This window comes from Medicago sativa, chromosome 5 (genome assembly GCF_051527215.1).
Source record: "Medicago sativa cultivar Bolivia chromosome 5, Bolivia_mono, whole genome shotgun sequence".
NCBI lineage: Eukaryota > Viridiplantae > Streptophyta > Magnoliopsida > Fabales > Fabaceae > Medicago > Medicago sativa.
This window is the reverse complement of record NC_140753.1, coordinates 5,694,950-5,713,778: the sequence shown is the minus strand read 5'-3', so window position 1 is coordinate 5,713,778 and position 18,829 is coordinate 5,694,950. Positions and strand designations below refer to the sequence as shown.

Here is an 18,829-nt window from a genome sequence, read left to right as displayed (position 1 = left end):
AGTGCCAACAATGCTTTTAAGTCACGTACAATGTGACTACAATCTTATTAATTATTCTTCCATTTGCACTTTGGTCTTTAGCATCAAGTTGAAGTGTCACGCAAAGGTGGATGCTCTAGTTTGCTTTTGTACTGGCAAGTGACAACTTTTGTAAAGATAAACTCTTGATAGAAGAAATGGAACATCTGTGTCCGTGAGAGACTTCCTCAAATTCTTACCATATTTTTCTTTCCATTCTAATTTCTATACGTTTTCTTTATTTATTTTTATTCATGTTATTATTATTAGGATGTACGGTGGCCATGTTTTGTCTAATTAAATATTTTCTTTTCATTTCCTATCTACTGGGGGAACAAAATTTCAACCAAGTTATTCTAAAATATACAACTGAAAATCCGAGGAAGTTGCCAAGGAGGACTGACTATTCCAAGTCAAGCAAATAAGCCAGATATATTAATTACATTACGACAGTGGAAGGAAGACGACTTGGTACTTGGTAGCAAGTTCCCTACTCCAAAGGTATACAGGAGTCAATGGAAAAATTTAAATTTCCACATGAAAAATAATATAAAAAAAAAAAAAAAACCTTAACTGAGTTTATAACGAGTGACATTCTTCATCTTAAAAGTCGATTTTACAAGAAATATAATAGTCATCAACATTGAAGTTTAGACACTTGTCATAACATGTGATCAAATATAAATAGTTTTATTTTTGCTCCTTTACAGAATTGGTCATTTTGCCACCAAACTTCACAAAGTCTACTTGACCCTGAGCTTTTTGAAGCCAACAAGAAACCAAGAAGTCCTTTTTAATTCTTTATGCAAAGTACATATATTCTAGACGGCTGAATTTTCTTTTACTTCTTATTCATTCTTGGTATAACATCTTCAAAAAAATAGCACCTCATAACATCTTCTCCATTCCCAATGATGAATTCACTCTTCTTTCTCACCCTCTTCTTGGTTTTCATCTTCCAAACCTCTGTTAACTGCAACGGTATTGCTGGTCCTGACATTCACTATCCATTTCACATAAAGGGTCAACAGCAACAACAACAAGAGTATGATGATACCACTCTTTCTGGTTTTGAGCTTCTTCGCAAAGACAACATCACCACCATTCATTTTCCATCATATGGTGATTTGATAGTCAAGTCCATTTCCTATGACACCAAAAAGATTGATCTTCTTGATCCAAAAAACTGTGTCCACAGAGTCTTTCTCAACCTTAACCTCACCTTTACACCGTTCCAATACTATTACGTTCTTAAAAACTTCACATACCTCAATTGCTCCACAAGACTTTCACAAACAAAATTCATTGAAGTTCCATGTTTAAGTGATTCAAGTTATCATGTTTACACAGTTGACCCTGAAGTTCCTATGCCTAGTTCATGTAAAAAAGTCAAAACCATTGCTATTCCTTTCAAATATAGCCCTTATATTTCAGACAACAGTCTTGGTCTTAGATTAACATGGGACTTGCGTGAATCTGAAGAAAGCAAAGAATGGAACAAGACTAGAGATTCTCACACAGCACGCAATACAGGTAAATTTAACTCCATCTCTTTCTTTAATTACAAAAATAAAGTTCATGGGAGCATAATTCTTTAATTACCTTTAAATGAGCATAATTTCCTTATACTAGGTTGGGTAGTTTATAGTCTTTTGACATTACAATTTCTTTAAATTAATAATAGTATGTCTTTCGTGTATAGTACATATATATATTGGGAAGGAATCTTTTGAATTGAAAACTATTCTTTATAGATCATTACGAAGTATATACTAGGTTGGGTAGTTTGGATTTTTGAGTCTTGACATAACAGTTTCATAATAGTACATTATCTTTCGTGTAGGATTGATTCGGAAACTATTCTTTATTGATCATTACGTAATGTCATGTCTTTTATTTATAAGAAAATATTGTTAAATATAAAGAAAATTATTAACAAAGCTTGGTAAAGAAAATTGTAAGAACTATAGTTTGTTACAAATTTTGTTAACAATAATTCAACACATGTGCAGTTCTTGGTCTCAGCATCTGTATTTTCGTGGTGGCACTGGCAACACTTGTAGGCATAAAGGTTCATTTATCAAGGAGGAAAGAAGGACAATTGTTGCATAGCGTGGCAGATTTCTAAGGACATAGTAAAGGACATCAAAACATAGAAGTGTTTTCAAATGCAAAGTTCTTCATTATCAAATTTGGTATTTTACAATTTTTGTATAGTATATGTTGTAGGATATATGACGTGTAACGACCCTCAACGCTTCAAGCGATGTTAGAGGATCTAAGAATGATTAGTAAAAAGTAGTTGAATGTACTTAAAATGAACTAGTTTTTTTTTTACGATATTTCATATATTTGCAGATACGTGATAGTATATGCAATTATAATCCATATATTTTCTTTGTGTGACATCAAAACGAAAGTCACGACTACATCAATCTAAGGTGTTTCTTTTAAAATACGAACACTATTTGAGGATGATTTTAGTGCGTATTTCATTTGTGATTTCCCTCGAAGACTGAAATAATGGTTCCTTGCCTTTTTTGAACTTTTTTTTTAATAAGTTACCTTTTTTAAACCTAATATAGTGCTGAAAATTGATCTTAATAATATCAATTTTTTATTTTAGTTAAAATTGATTTTAAGGTTAAATGATTTATGTTTTGGTGTGTTTACTTAAAAAAGAATTGAATAAACTTCAAAGTTAAATTTCACGTCTTGAGGCCAACCAAAAGTTGGAAGTTCGAATCAATCTCTTAGAAGAAAAAAAATCAATTCCAAAAATGAATCCAAAATTAAATTTAAATCTTCATATTCACTTTAAATTCTCTTAAAAGTAAATCCAACAAAACAGAAACTAGGAAATAGGAATAGTGAGAAATTTCTTCTCTCTTCTACAAGTGTATTTTCAAAACTGTTTTTGTCATTTAATTCAGTTGTTTACTTCCACTTTAGTCTATGTGTCACATCATTTACTTTGTTAGTTCAAAATATTTGTCACCTCATCAGTTGATATTAACGGATGTTTTTAACGTCGGAGACTAAATTGATAACGAAAATACACATCCATGGACTATTTTGTATTTAATCATGCATCGGGAACTTTTGTGACAACAATATATAATGACAGAGATCAAACTGATCATTTACCCATTTTCTTTAGCCAAAAGCTTAATTCCAAAGTTATCCCAAGTTTAACACCAATATAACAGTAGTACTATATCAATTAATTAAAATAGTTTATTAAATTCTAGCAAGATTGAGGAATATGGTTTGTGCAAAGTCAATCAACAACAACAATTAGCTAAGGTGTTGATTCATTTTTTTTCCTTCAAAAAATCAATTGACTAGGTGTATAAAAGGATATTTATATATATTTTCCTCGAGTTTTTTTCTTTACAACGTGACGTAAGAATATTGTTTTTCCTAAATTTATTTTATTATTTTACATTGGTGAGCATGTATACAGATAAGTTATATAATTGGTTGTGTGCATATATGAACTTATATGAATGGATAAAACTAATCCTAAAGTTATTTGTTAACTTATTTATATTTTTTGTTTTTAGTTTTCGGATGGTGGCCCAATTTGGAGGGACCATTTTGAAAAGATTGATTTACAAGCATATAAATTACATTGTTTACTCATTTGTCTATTCATTTCATCTTCTTCTAATCACGGGCAATGAGTTGAATACTGACGACTATTTGGAATCAACGATGAATGGAAAGATTGAATCCAACGATGGAAATTTCCAACGATGAGATGTTGCTACATTTGTCCAATTTCATTTATCAATACTATACACTATAGTTGCTCTCTACTATGTGTACTGAATTTTTAACTTAAGTTTTTTTGTTAATTTTTTGTCCTGATTTAATTTCAGTGTCACTGCCGTTATAATATGCATGTAATCACTGTAATTTTTCGTTACGGCCATAGGTTGTGAGATGATTGAGTTGTGAGTTGTTATGATTAAGAAACCGACGAGATGGTCCCCACACAAGTACTAGACTACTTAACTTAGGCACTGGAAACTTGTTATATATAGAGTTAGAGACCTCTCATCAGACATCAAAATTAATAACTTTTACCCCAAAGGCATGGCTATGATCACTAACATGAAAAATTTGTTAGTATCTCAAAAATCAACATAAGGAAGAGGGTCAAGATAAAAAAAAAAAAATTAATTGAGGGCGATGAGGTTTAAGATGTTGATAAAATTAGTAGGGAATATTTAACCCATTAATATTTTATAGATCTTTCAAACAATACTACAATTTACTTCTATGGAGTATGGATTACAAACTAGTAAATTATCCATTCAAAAAAAGTTAATAAATTATTATTAAGAAAGTCAAATACTTCATTTTTTAATGTAGTACTCCTCCTTCCGTTTTTCTTTAACTATCGTTTTAGAATAGTAACAAGAAATTAAAGAAGCGGATTTTTGAAGTTTTTCTCCATATTATACTCTCATTTTAATCCACTTATAAATTTCTATTTTTCGAAACATATTTTATCTTTCCAATAAATTTGATAATTTAGTATCTTTTTAGGGTGACAAACAATTAATATACACTCTCCAACAAACTTTTTGTTATACACTTTATCTCTCCCATAACAAACATTTTTTTTTCATCAAGATTGTTCTTCTTTTTAGGGTGACAAAGTTTTTTTTTAAAAAAAAACACTTTGTTAAAAAAATTAACAAACTTGAATTTATCAAATGCATATGATTAATTAGTTTTATTAAAAAGGAGTATAAATAATTGAGAAAGAGTATCTTTGACAAATTATACCTTAAAAGATCGAAATGACGAACGAAAAATCAAACACCGGTTAAATAAAAACAAAAGGGGTATTTAATACTCAATTTCATCAAAATTTATTTTGTAAATACTTTAAAAAATACCTCAAAAACATTTGTTATCATTTCTCATTTCGAGTCTTATCTCATTCATGAGATATACTTGCTTGGTCACAAACGCAAATAAATATTATTTGGGTGTACACACAAAACCAAAAGAAAAATAAAAGAGAATAAAATTGAATAATGTCAATTGATGTGATTAAATAATTGTTCTTAAATTTTTTTTCATTTCTTGTGTGGGTGCCTAAATAATATTAATTTGTGGTTGTATCCATGAAAGATTTTCCCCTCTCAAATAGTGACAATTGGTAAAGGATTTTTGCTCTTCTCCCAACAAAAAACGCTCACTCTCATACAAACGAACCAAAATACCAACACGTGACTTTAAGTCACGTACGTTACATTGGTACATCCCACGTGAGTTAACTCGTGTAGGTTATAAGGTTATAATCCAGTGTGGGTTAACTCATGTGGGTTATAACCCTAGCGTGAGTTAACTCATATAGATTATAACCCAACGTGAGTTAACTCAGATGAGGTTATACTTCAACTTACCGAACGTAAATTAACTCATGTGGAGGTATTTTGGTTAGTTTGTATGGAAGTGAGTGTTTTTTATGGGAGAAGAGCCCTTTCCATCTTAACTTGTTTGTTCTTCATTTATGAATCACCCATACCATTAACATTAACATCCATCTTGTTCGTGTCCCTTTACTCCAAACAGTCCAGCTGTCCACGTATCATTTGGTCTTCATCTATTTATTTATGAACCATATCTACCATCATTAATTATCTATCTATTAGTAGTACTATCCAAAGCCAAAGCAAAATTAGTCAAGTGTACACACCTAAAAAAGAAGGATCATTTTAACGAGTGTCCCGAGGCAAAAAAATATACTCCCTCCGGTCATTATTATAAGTAAATTTTGACTTTTTAGGTTCATTCAATAAATGATGTACGTGATCTATATTGTAGACCACATACATCATTTATTGAATGAATCTAAAAAGTAGAAATTTGCTTATAATAGTGACCAGAGGGAGTAGTAATATTTGTATTAAATACTTAAATAATGATCTAAAAGGGGTAATATTTGCATTTAAAGTTGTGTAATCAATGCATTAAATGTTTCCTCTATTGACTTCAAATTTCCTCTTTTAGGTTTTTTAATTGGGGTACTGGTTAGCATTACCCTAAAAAGAAATACGTAATATGTTATTTTAAAAAAAAATCTTTCATATTATTTTTTAATTTATGTGCGTCAAAAATAAATTTTATTTAAACTTGTGATCAAAGAAATGTATAACCGTTGTCACAATATCCGTTGACATATTTTATATATTCCCTAAAAAAATGACTATTTTATATAGATTAAAAAATATAATAAAAATTAATGATTTTATTAAATGAATTATTAATATATTTTATCATCATAAATGTAAATTGTAATATAAAAAGTTGAAAGTGATGTATAACATATTAATTAGTATATGATACAATTAAAATATTAATAAGTACATTGAAAATTAAAAGTGACACTTTCTTTAGACAAATACTATACATTTACAAATGTGGTAGGAGTAAGTATATTGTGAGTCAATTATAAAATTGATTGTGTTATTTGAATATAAAATTACCTACTCTTCTAATAAATAAATAAAAGAAAAAAGTACCTACTCTTGGTCATTAATATAAATGTGATTAAGAAAATTATTTAAGTACAGTTAATTTACGTGATAATTCAGAATGTTGTTTTGATTGATTGTATGTACAAAGTTGTTTTGGACTATCGATCTATCACCATTAAACTCTTTTTTAAATTTCGTGTAAAACATAAATTAAATTTATTAAAGTATATTCTAGTAAGTTGATATTTACTGGAAAAACTCAGAGCTAACTACTAGCATTAAATGTTTTTTAATTAAAGGAATGATATGGAGTACCAGTATTTTAATACTAGCCATAAATAGTTTATTTTATTTTTTTTGAGAGAACTAGCCATAAATAGTTGAAAAACAGTTAATTTCTTTCTCTCTTTCTTTGTTTGTTGTGTTGTCTTCCGTGGCAGCAACAAACAAAGTAGTAGCAGTTTCGTTTGTTGTTACAGATGACGATGATGCTTCTCTTCATCTTCATCTTCATCTTCTTCGTCTTCCCCATCTCACACTCAATTCCCTTCATTGTCCTTCACGGTATTTTTACTTCATTCTTTTCTTTATACTGATAATTCAGTAGCATACCATCATATTCATAATTATTCATGTATGTATCAAAATGATTCTTGATATGGGTTGCAGGAATTGGAGATCAGTGTTCTAACCGTGGAGTCAAATCATTCACACAAGAATTGATCACTTACTCTGGTGTTAAGGGATTCTGCGTGTATGCTTACTTAACTTAAATTTCATCGTCATTTATGATTTATCAACTAATTTTGTTGTGTTTTGTTTAATACTGGATTCATTTCTATTGTTTTTCATGGTATTTGTTAACGATTTATACTTGAATTGTGACCACTGTAATTTAGGGCATGTTTTGATGTTTTCATATATATTTGAGATTTTTAAAAAAAAATTATTTAATTTATATACATCGTTAATGTAAATATTTTTTACACTATCAATTGATCATAATCGTTAGATCATTGAAAGTGTTTGACTTTAACAGTAACTAGTTCTAAAAGTCACAAATATGAGTGGTTGTGACTAGTCAACAATGCAAAACTTTTGACACGAACTTGTATGAAAATTAATCTCTTTTAATAGCTCCCTTAATTTAGAAAAGAATAATAAGTTATACCCTTAGTTTTTGTGACTAATGAAGTTTCCCAATTTTCTACAGTGAAGTCGGAAATGGATCATGGGATTCATGGTTTATGCCTTTGAGAGAACAGGTAATGGGGCAGAAGGATTTGATGTTTTTAAGGTATTGCCTAACGATAATATTGACTAATGGTAATTTGTTGTCTTGTATGTCTGCAGACAGATGTTGTTTGCCAGAAGGTGATAAAGAAATTCCTGTTGCATTATTGTGGTAACATTTCTTTTCTTGATGTGCTTTTGAATTTAATCTTTTTACTCGTTTTTTCCACCATATACAGGTGAAGAAAATGAAAGAGTTGAAGGGAGGATACAACATTGTTGGCCTCTCCCAGGTAAAACATAAGAATTCAGATTATTTTTTTCCTTTCTGTTGAGTGTCAATGGATGCATGCTAATCATTTCTCTATTAGAAAGAAGTTGACTTTTACAAAGGTTTTAAATCATTCTTAGATAGCGACAACAGAGTAGGTGAAAGTAAAATTATGTCCATATGTGGGTAAAGGGTTTTAAGTTTTTTCGAATTTCAGACTCATCTTTCAGCTTCATCAATGATCTCATCCTTCTGGTGAATACTAAGTTACTACTAGTATTCCTTCTCTGCCTCTTAAAGGCTGCAATCCTTCAATCCCTTGTAGTTGTTACATTACATGCTTGATCAATGTTCTCAATGGAGGATGGCCAAACTTTGGCCATATAAACTGGGACTGTGATCTATCGCCCCTCTATGACACGTTGCGCTTCATAAATTGGCTATGGTGGCTAGTACAAAATCCATGATGTTGTGACTGCTATGTAACAAAATTGTCCTTGTTATAAGTCTATCTTGTTCTCTACTTGTTTTAGGCTCAAGCTCTTTGAGAAGATATTGTTCATTGCCATTTGTTAAGATTTGTGAAATCCACGCCCCTTTGACAAAATATTTGGTGAAGATTACATCTTCACTTTTGTAAATTCCATATCATTCATGTAGTTACTTATTTTACTGAAAACGGAGACCGATATAATATTGGGGCAGCTGACCTACCAACACTTTAATGGCTGTGCACCCGGCCGTGCATTTGTTAAGAACGCCCGTGCATGATATATGCATGGTTTGGCGCCAATTTTGAAGCGGTTCATGTCTGTGCATAACTCTTTCTTTTCTTTTCCTTTTTCATTCATTGCAAGGAATGTTAAACTAATTTTTTGCATAATTCATCTCACAAATGCTTCTTTTTATAGTTTTGTTGTTCATTCTTGAATTTTTTCTCCTGCAGGGAAATTTAATTGGTCGAGGTGTGGTCGAGTTTTGTGAAGGAGGACCTCCCGTAAGAATCTATAATTTTACTAGTGCAATTTTTTCTATAATAGTTCAACTTATTCTGTTGTCTATTTTTCTACATATTACGTAACGTGGTGAACAATGTTGAAGACTAATGTTTTCCATGAAATATTAATGAGAACTCTTGTGTCTATAATGGATAATTAGAGGAGTTGATTATGATAAATCCATAGTTTCATATTCATGTGCACACATTTTCCATTAATCAGTCATTGACTTTCTCATCAACTGTTGAGATTCCACACTTTCCCCTCTAAAACGAACTCACTTCGAAGGAACCGAATTCTAAATTGTTGTCTTTGTTTCACCTTTCTAGTTTATTATGTTTTACAACAATGGGGTGTAGAATAGCATTTTGTTTTTTAACTATCTAGTTGTCTTTCATTTTTTCTCAGTATACTGTGAGAAATGGGAATGCTATTCATGTGCTTTGGATAAATGTTGATTTAGATCCTTCTTGTTCTGCTTATCCTTCTTTCTTCTGTGTATTCATTTTTCTCTTTTCAATGTTCCGTGCATTTTTGCCTCTCTAGATCCTTACCCTTGTCAACTTATTCATGAGATATTCTTTCTTATTATTGTTGGACAGGTTAAGAACTTCATATCTTTAGCAGGCCCTCATGCTGGTACTGCTTCAGTTCCCCTGTGTGGTGTGAGTATCATTGTTACTTTCTAGCATGATGCCTTTATTATTTCTGAATGATGCTATTGATTTTGGAAATACGGCATTCAATAGTAACAATTTACTTAGTGTTGGCACCATGACATTCTTTAATTGAATTAGTCACCACTTTGATTATTTAATAAGACGGTCTGAACAGATATATAGAACTTAATGCTAATGATACCACTGGAATCTGATGCTAAACTTGGGTTACTGCAGTGGGATAGTATAACAGCAGAGATAACTTCATATAAGGATGAATTTGAACTCTCAAGAAATAAAAGAAAATAAGACCCTGGCAATTAGAGAGGCCTAGTTCTTTCCCTCTGTCTTCCAGCACTCTGTTGTTGCCATGTTTGCAACTAAGCATTAAACGAGGTCACTCGTCCAACCTTTCCGTGACATCCTAATCCCCTATTATACCCCCTTCTTTTCTTTGAAGTAGACCTCAGACATCCTTATTCATCTTATAGCACCGACAGTGGAATATTCATCGTAGCTTAATTAATTTTGGCCTTGACGGTATAGAGAGTAGTAGGAGGTAGTCGAAGGGAATTTTTTTATTTTTTTTAAGCCTAACATGACGTTTTATTTTTCAGTTGAAAATTGAAATAGAGGAGACTGAAAATCAAGCATATTTTCTTTCCTTAAATTTCTATATATACCGTGGAATAGAGTGAAATCATTTTGTAAATTTTTATTGTTATCTTACTGTAAGAGTGTTATAAGATAAAATAATAAAATCATATAGGTTCCTCTCCTTTTCTCCTTTTAGGTGCACTCCTACCTCATGCAGAGTGCTTTGATTCACTATTTAGGTAATGCAACGTGTTATGGTTATTTGCAAAATATTGCAGCATGCAATGTAATGTGGTGTCCCTGAAAAATATTTGTCATATAACCAGTGTCCGCATTTAGACAGATAAGAAGAATGTGCATCAAAATTTTATTCTGCCGAGTTCTTCCATTGTTAAATGATTTTTTGTTTCTACAGACAGGTATCTTTTGCGTCCTTGCAGACAATCTCATCAAGGGAGAGGTGTACAGTACCTATATTCAAGTATTTATCTCTATCTTTTATTTATTTTCTCTTTTGTCTGATCTGTAATTTTCTTGTTTTCTTTTCTTGTATAAGATATTTGCTTTGTTCAGAATTTATTATCGCATTACTCCGTCGCTCATTAGTTTCTGCCCGCACCTTACAGTCTCTAACATACCTCAATTCAAAAAATTGTAGGAACACTTGGCTCCTAGCGGATATCTTAAATTGCCAAATGTGAGTATCAATATTTGCTTACAAATTCAAAAGTAATTGATTAGCAAGTCATAACTGATGACTTGTTTCTCTAACAAAAGTATAAATTTAGTAATAAAATGTCAATGCTGAGCATGTTTTTTCTCAACTATTCAGTTACATAATAGTCCATACCTGTTTATTTTATCATAGTAGTTTGTTTGCATAAAATTTGTTCGGAACCTTCTGATTAAACCTAATTTTGATTTCAGGCCATACCTAAATATTTGGAGAGCTGTAGGTTCCTCCCTAAGCTTAATAATGAAAAACCCGGTCAGAGGAATTCCACTTACAAGGAAAGATTCAGTAGCTTAGAGAATTTGGTACTTATCATGGTAAGCCCTCGATCTAAAGGTATATTTCAAGCTGACTTCATGATAAAAATTTGTTTATTTGTCGTCTTATATTATACTGCAACAGTTTGAGCAGGACACAGTTTTAATACCGAAAGAAACATCCTGGTTTGGTTATTATCCAGATGGCTTCTTCAAGCCAGTTCTACCACCACAAGAGGTATCGTTTTTTATTCGACCTGTCTTGATATTTTCTGTGATACTTGGTGCCATAATTGGGAATTCGTATCCCATTTATTAAATGATATATTGGTAGAGCTGCTTCCATAAGCTTATATTACCTATTTAAATGGCATCGGCATTTCAACATAAAAAAAAAATTGTAGGTTTCATTTTTTTTTTCTTGAAATGGCCATTTTAGAAAGAGATGTCTGAAACACTTATTTGAAATTCCTGGCATTATTAGGCTAGTTGTTATTTGATAGCTTCACGTCACTGCACTGTGACATAGATCAAGCAAACTACAGATTCGGCCTCAAGTGAAAAAAACAACCAATAGTTCTACAAAGCATTAAATTTCAAGTTGTGCAAGATTTCTTGTAGTAGGCCAATTGTATTTTTCCATAACTCCCCCTAATCTGCTTTGCAGACAAAACTCTACACTGAAGACTGGATTGGCTTAAGAACTTTAGACAAAGCTGGTCGTGTCCATTTCATTAGTGTTCCTGGAAAGCATCTAGGGATATCCGAGGCGGATATGAAGAAACATGTAGTGCCATATTTGAACGGAAAAACATCAAGAAATGATAGCACCACTAAGGCTAACTTTCGGAGGATGCGAGGAGGTAATCAGAGATTTATTCAGATCAACAAGATGGAGTAATTTTACACAATGGAGGAAGAATCATCAAAGTAGCTCCAGCCACGACATTAATATATATAGATTGATCACTGTCACCTATGTAGTGTATACTACGCAAGGCTTTCAATGGTGAAATTATTGTCAATATTAATGAAGATAAGTCTACATAAATAGAAGTCATGTTATATTTAGTTGATAAACAATGATCTAATATATTGTGGGGGAACAAGTGTTTGGAATAATCAAAATTACTTGATATATATAAGACTGTGATTCATATTGCTATTAGTTTAAGCATCATTTTTCTTCATCCTCTCTTTTTATTTCTCTCATCTATATCCTTTCACACCTCATCTGGAAATATAAGACAATTTTTATCCTTTATTTTTGTGGAAATTTTAGCCTTTGTATATATTATGGAAGTATTAAAAAGTTGTGGCTTGTCAGTCCTTTCAAAAGTAATTATGATTAAATGTATAAAGACCGTCCTGAATACTCTGAGTATTTTATTAAAATTAAGAAAATGATATTCCAAAAATTGTTTGAATATTATTCTTTTTGCATTGGTAGTTAATTACAGTTCGAACGCTTTTTAAATTAGTTAACCAATTTAAAAAATGATTTAATTGATTTATAAAGTGTTGAAGGATAATTAACTTCTGTTTAACAATAAACAGTAGTAAACTACCGTGTTTCCATAAACATAACACAATTGACAAATACAATGCATATTTATATGTAGGGGGTCAGTGTTTGAACCCCGAACACCCCACTTATTCATTTAAAAAATGAATTTCTGCCCTCATGTTACATGACCAAATAAATAAATAAAACGCAGTTAACTACCGTAACACTTTTTTAAAATACATGTAAACAATTGTTGATTGATTTTTAATATTTTATAAATATTTGGTCGTAAGACTTATCAGCATACTCCATTTCATTTTAAATTATTTCAGCACACTGACAAAAGAATTTGCAAATGCTGAAATGCAATTTCTCATCAGTAGATAACAACTTATATCAAATAATCATGGTTGCAAAAACTCGAAGCTTCAAAGGTAAGAGACTTGAGAGCGATAAAACCTTTTTTTAAGGCTCTAATTTATAATATGATTGGGATTTAGGAGTGGGTATCTATCTAGTCTACTGTGTATTAGTCCTAGGATAAAAAAAAAAGGGCTCAATATTTTTTTATATACTCATAAAAAAAAATTCTTTTGGCTCAATAATAACTAAAGAAAAAATTGAATCTTTAAACCCTAAACTTTAATTTCCAAACATATCATTCGCAAAGCTTCACTTTTCTTGCGTCAAAAGCAAAAGTGAAGCTTAACTAAAGCTTCACTTTTCTCACGTCCGTTGGTTGCCGGAATATACTACAAAAATTATCAGAATACTCCATCCGTTTCAAAATGAGTGTCACTTTAGTTAAAAAAAATTGTTTCAAAATGAATGTCACTTTACATTTCCAATACAACTTTAATTTTTTTCTTCCAACTTTATCCTCTTCAACTTTTCTCTCACGCAATTTGCAATGCAACTTTAAATTTGTCTTTTTCTTATAAAGTAAGGACAGTTTAGTAAAAGTGTTATGTCTCATGATTATTTCATTCCATTCCTTAATCTGTGTGCAATTGGCTAAATCGACACTCATTTTGAAACGGAAGGAGTAGAATTTAAGACAAATATAGTCTAAATTTAGCTCTTGATAAACTTGAAAAAACAACGTATAGTCCTTGACAGGTATTGTAATATCCTATTTGGTCAAAGTCACCCCAAATGAGACTTTACCCATAATAGGGAATCAACATCGCAAATCAAAGAAGATTAGACGATGAACACAATACATAAACAAACATTGTCTATTAAAAATGAGAAATGATATTTTGACAACCACTTTTTGACAACTTTTGGACAACTTTCTCTCTCATACTCACATAATGTTGTTATCCTCTCTCTTCCTTTTCCTCTCTCCATTGTTTTTGACCAATAAGAAGTGACAAAAACAAGGTTGTCAACAAAGCTGTCATCAAATGATGTCAAAATATCATTACTCGTTAAAAATTGGTGCGTGCGTGTTTGCATTGTTAAAAAAATATACTTTATTGATTGGGACAACAAAATTGTAAGGAGGGATAACCTCTTTTCTATGAGTAGAAGAACTTAAAGCACTCATATTTTGTAAGTCACGTTACGATTGGAGAGTAATGGAGAAGTTTGTGACCTCAAACCACTTTTCTTTCCTCCTTATTGATTAGGACAACAAAAATAAGCATAATAGAGAATAAGGTCCTTGAATAAATTTAACCAAAAAAAGTCCTTCAATGAAAAATAATGTTCTTTGCAGAAGAAGATACTAATATCGAATGATTCAAAGTAGGTATGTGGACTAAATTGTCCTTTGACAATTATTGAAAGGATCATATGGTTGTTATGGTCAATGAATCACATACATAATTCATGGAGAAATAAGATTCCCTTCCCTTCTTCTAGTTCTATAATTGGAAGGCTAAATCAATGGGGACCCATAAGGCCCCTAAATTCTTGAACTAATGTTTGGTCATTTGGGACAAACTCCTTTATTAATGTTCAATTTTCCATTTTCTTCCACCAAAAAATTCTCACCCAACCAACCCATAATTAGTCCCAGCAATTGCCGTATCTTCAAAGTCATAAAAGGATGAATCTTTTGAACACTTAACGTAACCATACATTTCCAAATTCCAATCCTAAAGCAATTAAGCCAAAATATAAATTTGACTTTTACGTTCATAAACAAAATCTGCTAACATATGAAACTATATTTAAATTAAGGGAAATGTTAACTTGTGCCCTCAAGGGCACATGTTAAGGAACTCAATATAGAAATATACCTATTAAAAGTCGTGCAGTCAACTTCTTAAAAGTTAAAATGTTATGTTTTCCAATACAAAGTTGCTCTTTTTGGGTTCCTTAACATGTGCCCTTAGGGCACAAGTTAACGTGACCCTTAAATTAATTAGATCACTTTACATAGGTGGCATTTAACATGGGACACTTGAAAATCTTCCCACCATGGGAAAGTTGTTTTTAACCATCAGATTAAATGAAGTACATAGTTTTATCATAGACACTCAACACACTATCTCTCACCATTCTTCTCTTTCCTCCATCATATGTACTTCATTTAATCTTATGGTTAATCATGAGAACTAGAAAGAAAGAAAGAAATAAGTATTAAAAAAAACTAAAATTTCTAACTAAACCAAAAGAAGACAATGGGGTCAAATAAACTAAAACAAAAAACATTAGAGACCCACAAAATCATTTCTTCTAACAACCATATCTTAAACAGTGCTTTGAACACAAAATTCATGGAACGCTGTTACAACCATTTTGTTTCATTTGTTTCATTAAAATTGTGTTTTTGTTCATCCGTACAAGTTAAGATCTAGGACGGAGTGTATCAAAGGTCCTATGTTGGATAGGAGCAGCTGTGGCCCATGGTCCCACAGGAAATGGACGTGGGTGATTTGGAGCCATAGGATGACGACGCGTGGCAGCATCAACGGCAGATGATGGAACAGCAACACGCTCACAAGAGGGGCACATGGTAAGAGTTGTTGGTGGTGTCATTTGCATGTAGAATTGTGGGGAAAGTTTCAATGCTCTTAACTCTTGCACTTCCTTTTGTAACCGTCTATTTTCATCCGTTAGATTCTCACAACATCTTTTCAAAAACTCACAGTCTACTTCTGTTTGCTTCAACTTAGTCCTGAAATCACAATTTAACAAACCAACATAAATAAATAAATATTGATAAATCCTTCACAAAAAAAATATTGATAAATGACACTTGTGTTTTTAAAAATCAATTTAAGTTAATGGATCTTAGTCAAATCCAACGTGATACCAAACATGAAAACATGCATCTCGTATGTGTGCGATGAATTTGTCGAAATCACAGTGAATATCATCAGATCATAGTGATTTTGACAAATCAACTGTGATACCAGACATGCACCGGATATCTTTTGAGTTTTAAATATTGCCAACTAAATAAAGACTAGTCAAATGAACAAACCTTGCTCTACGATTTTGAAACCAAACTTCAACTTGTCTAGCACGAAGTCCCAATTGTTTTGCAAGTGCCAATTTTTGTTTCTACAAACAAAACAAATCAAAAAAAAGTTAATCACCTAAAAAAAAAAATATAATTTAAAAGAGCTTAATTACACTTAATTAATACTTACGGGGTTAAGAGTGTTGTGTTCTTTGAAACTCTCTTCGAGAATAATTGATTGGTCTTTGGTGAGTCTAAGTTTTTTCCTTGAAGTTTCAGCGTCTTCTTCATCACTGATTCCTCTTGAACAATCTCTTTCCATGTCAAGATCTTCACCTGTAACTTCTCTTTCGCTTCTTTTACCACTCACACTTGAAACGGTGCTGTTTGGTGATGAAACTCCTGCTTCTTCTTCACAATCAGCACCAGAAGGTAACCGATTCACATCGATTCCTCGGAGAAGTAAAGGCCGTTCTTCGATTCTGCATGTCTCCGAATCCCGATCTGCATGTAAAATAAGATCGTTCATTAAATTGAAGAAATTAAAATGATTCTTTTCATTTCATATGAAGAAATTAAAATAAGATAGATTAGAGAGTAAAGGAAGGAAATTATATAGGAAACTTCTCTATATGAAAATGATTGTTAATTAAGGTTGAGATTATTATTCCAAAGTTGTAATTGGACCAGATCTAGAGAATGGAAGGATACACACCTGAAGAAGTAAAAACATCATTCCAAGAAGGTTTTTGAGGATTGAAAGTAGAAGGAGAAGAGGAATGAGTTGAAGAAGACATAAGATTAAGGTATTGAGGATTTGGTGGATTTTGAGGGAAGCTCAAACTTAGGCTCAAACCAAAATCTTCCTTTTCAATACTCATTTTTTCTGATCCTTGTTCTTGTAATACAAGAAAGAAAACTAAAGTGCTTTGTTTTTTGAAGGAGGTTGGGGGAGAGGAAGAGTGAAAGAGAACAAGCTTTTCAATTGAGAGAGAGAGAGATTATGGATGGATGATTATAATGAAGTGGGGAGGCAGGGTTGTGGGGAATATATAGAAAGGAGAGAAAATGGGGGGTAGTGGGGAGTGGTGAGTTCAACCATAACTTTATGTCAAGTCATCAAGTCCAATTATGAATTATCTGAATCATGGGTCTTGCCCCCCTACCCCAAATAATGCTACCCTTTGCTTTTGACCATTTTTTCTTATGTCATTCATTCTTTATCTTCTCTTTTTTCTTGGACAAAAAATGTCATTGTTTACCTTCTTTCTTAAGTTTCGAAAAATTTGAATTAGTGTATAATAATAATTCAAACCAACTTTTAACCTTGATTTGATTTTAGTTGTGAATTTAATTTTCTATTTAAAAATGTTAATTTTATAGTTTTTTAGTGAATACAATACGTTGTTATCTTTGACCATCAATAATCGTCATTATAATGCTAATATCTTTTATTGTGTTTATCTCGATTAGACGTTATCCAACGTTAACGTGTGACACACCGTATATCACTATTACTCAACATCAATTATTGTCGTTTTATGTGACCAATGTGACTCCATGACTGTGATACTTAATCTATATAAAAATATGACGTACATTTCATAAATTTATGATTTATATGATTTTACGGTATAAATTTAACAAAATTAATATAAAATTGTAAAAAAAAAAAATTTAGGGATAATAAATAAAAATTGTTTTGAAATGCAGTAAAATTAATTAATCAAGACTGTGATTGTACAGCCATAAAACATTCTCATAACGGTATAATGCTAGCAAGACCCTTTTCAAAATTATGCTTCCCACTTTTATTTTGGTGAAATTATGATTCCCATTAACAAAAGCATATTGAAACTTCCAGTAATTTACAATGAAAATTTACAAGTAAAAGATGTATCCCTAGATATTTTGACGAGTCAATCCACCCACCAACCTGAATTAAATTCTCATGTTTGGTCCATTTCATGATGTCTAATGGCAAATCGCAAGAAATATTGAGCATTTAATCCAGTGGGCCAGTTTGCACCTGAAAACTTCCCCTAATTGAGAAGCAGCTCCTACATCAACGGCTGAGGTCAAATATCAATAGTGGGGACACCATCATCACACCATGACATTTATTTTTACAATTTACAGTCATCAACTGTTGTCTAAATCAACATTGCAACTTGCTATGATTGGAATCAAACAGATAATCTTCTCATTATTTTTCCTGTCCTTCGTTTGCTCCCAATTTTTCCTAATTTTATGTGACATTTATCATTATTTTTTGGGTATGTTAACTTGTACTCCCTCCGTTTTAAAATGAGTGTCGTTTTAGGTGTTGGCACACAGATTAAGAAATGAGATGAAATAATCATTGGATATAACACTTTTACTAAACTGCCCTTTACTTTATAAGAAAAAGACAAACACAAATTTGCATTGGAAATTGTGTGAGAGAAAAGTTGGAGTATTTATTGAGGGTAAAGTTGGAAGAAAAAAATTAAAGTTGTATTGGAAATGTAAAGCGACATTCATTTTGAAACAAATTTTTTTGGCTAAAGCGGCACTCATTTTTATCTCAAGACACTAGTTAAAAAGTAAAAAATAAAAATAAAAGATACTCCGTATATTTTAACTTAAAAATAACATT

At 31.5% G+C, this 18,829-nt stretch overlaps 3 protein-coding genes across 3 annotated transcripts; 2 read left to right on the top strand and 1 right to left on the bottom strand.

Annotated features, from left to right (window-relative positions):
• Nucleotides 1-81: 81 nt before the first annotated feature.
• LOC146919470 (RING-H2 finger protein ATL22-like) lies at nt 82-2,474 on the top strand. The gene is made up of 3 exons (XM_085712897.1): nt 82-519; nt 729-1,551; nt 2,031-2,474. Exons 2-3 carry the CDS (start codon nt 930-932, stop codon nt 2,144-2,146), a joined length of 738 nt encoding a protein of 245 aa, XP_085569023.1. The 5' UTR covers nt 82-519; nt 729-929; the 3' UTR covers nt 2,147-2,474.
• A 4,446-nt stretch (nt 2,475-6,920) lies between these two features.
• Nucleotides 6,921-12,456, top strand: LOC146919469 (uncharacterized). The gene is made up of 12 exons (XM_085712895.1): nt 6,921-7,082; nt 7,188-7,272; nt 7,732-7,783; nt 7,872-7,892; nt 7,991-8,044; nt 8,969-9,019; nt 9,623-9,685; nt 10,692-10,757; nt 10,935-10,973; nt 11,204-11,326; nt 11,412-11,504; nt 11,934-12,456. Exons 1-12 carry the CDS (start codon nt 6,998-7,000, stop codon nt 12,165-12,167), a joined length of 966 nt encoding a protein of 321 aa, XP_085569021.1. The 5' UTR covers nt 6,921-6,997; the 3' UTR covers nt 12,168-12,456.
• A 2,476-nt stretch (nt 12,457-14,932) lies between these two features.
• LOC146919468 (homeobox-leucine zipper protein HAT4-like) lies at nt 14,933-17,213 on the bottom strand. Its single transcript, XM_085712896.1, has 4 exons — nt 16,907-17,213; nt 16,382-16,695; nt 16,213-16,292; nt 14,933-15,903 (listed from the first exon to the last, which is right to left on the bottom strand). The coding sequence occupies exons 1-4, from the start codon at nt 17,070-17,072 to the stop codon at nt 15,573-15,575; spliced, it is 891 nt and encodes a 296-aa protein (XP_085569022.1). The 5' UTR covers nt 17,073-17,213; the 3' UTR covers nt 14,933-15,572.
• Nucleotides 17,214-18,829: the final 1,616 nt, after the last annotated feature.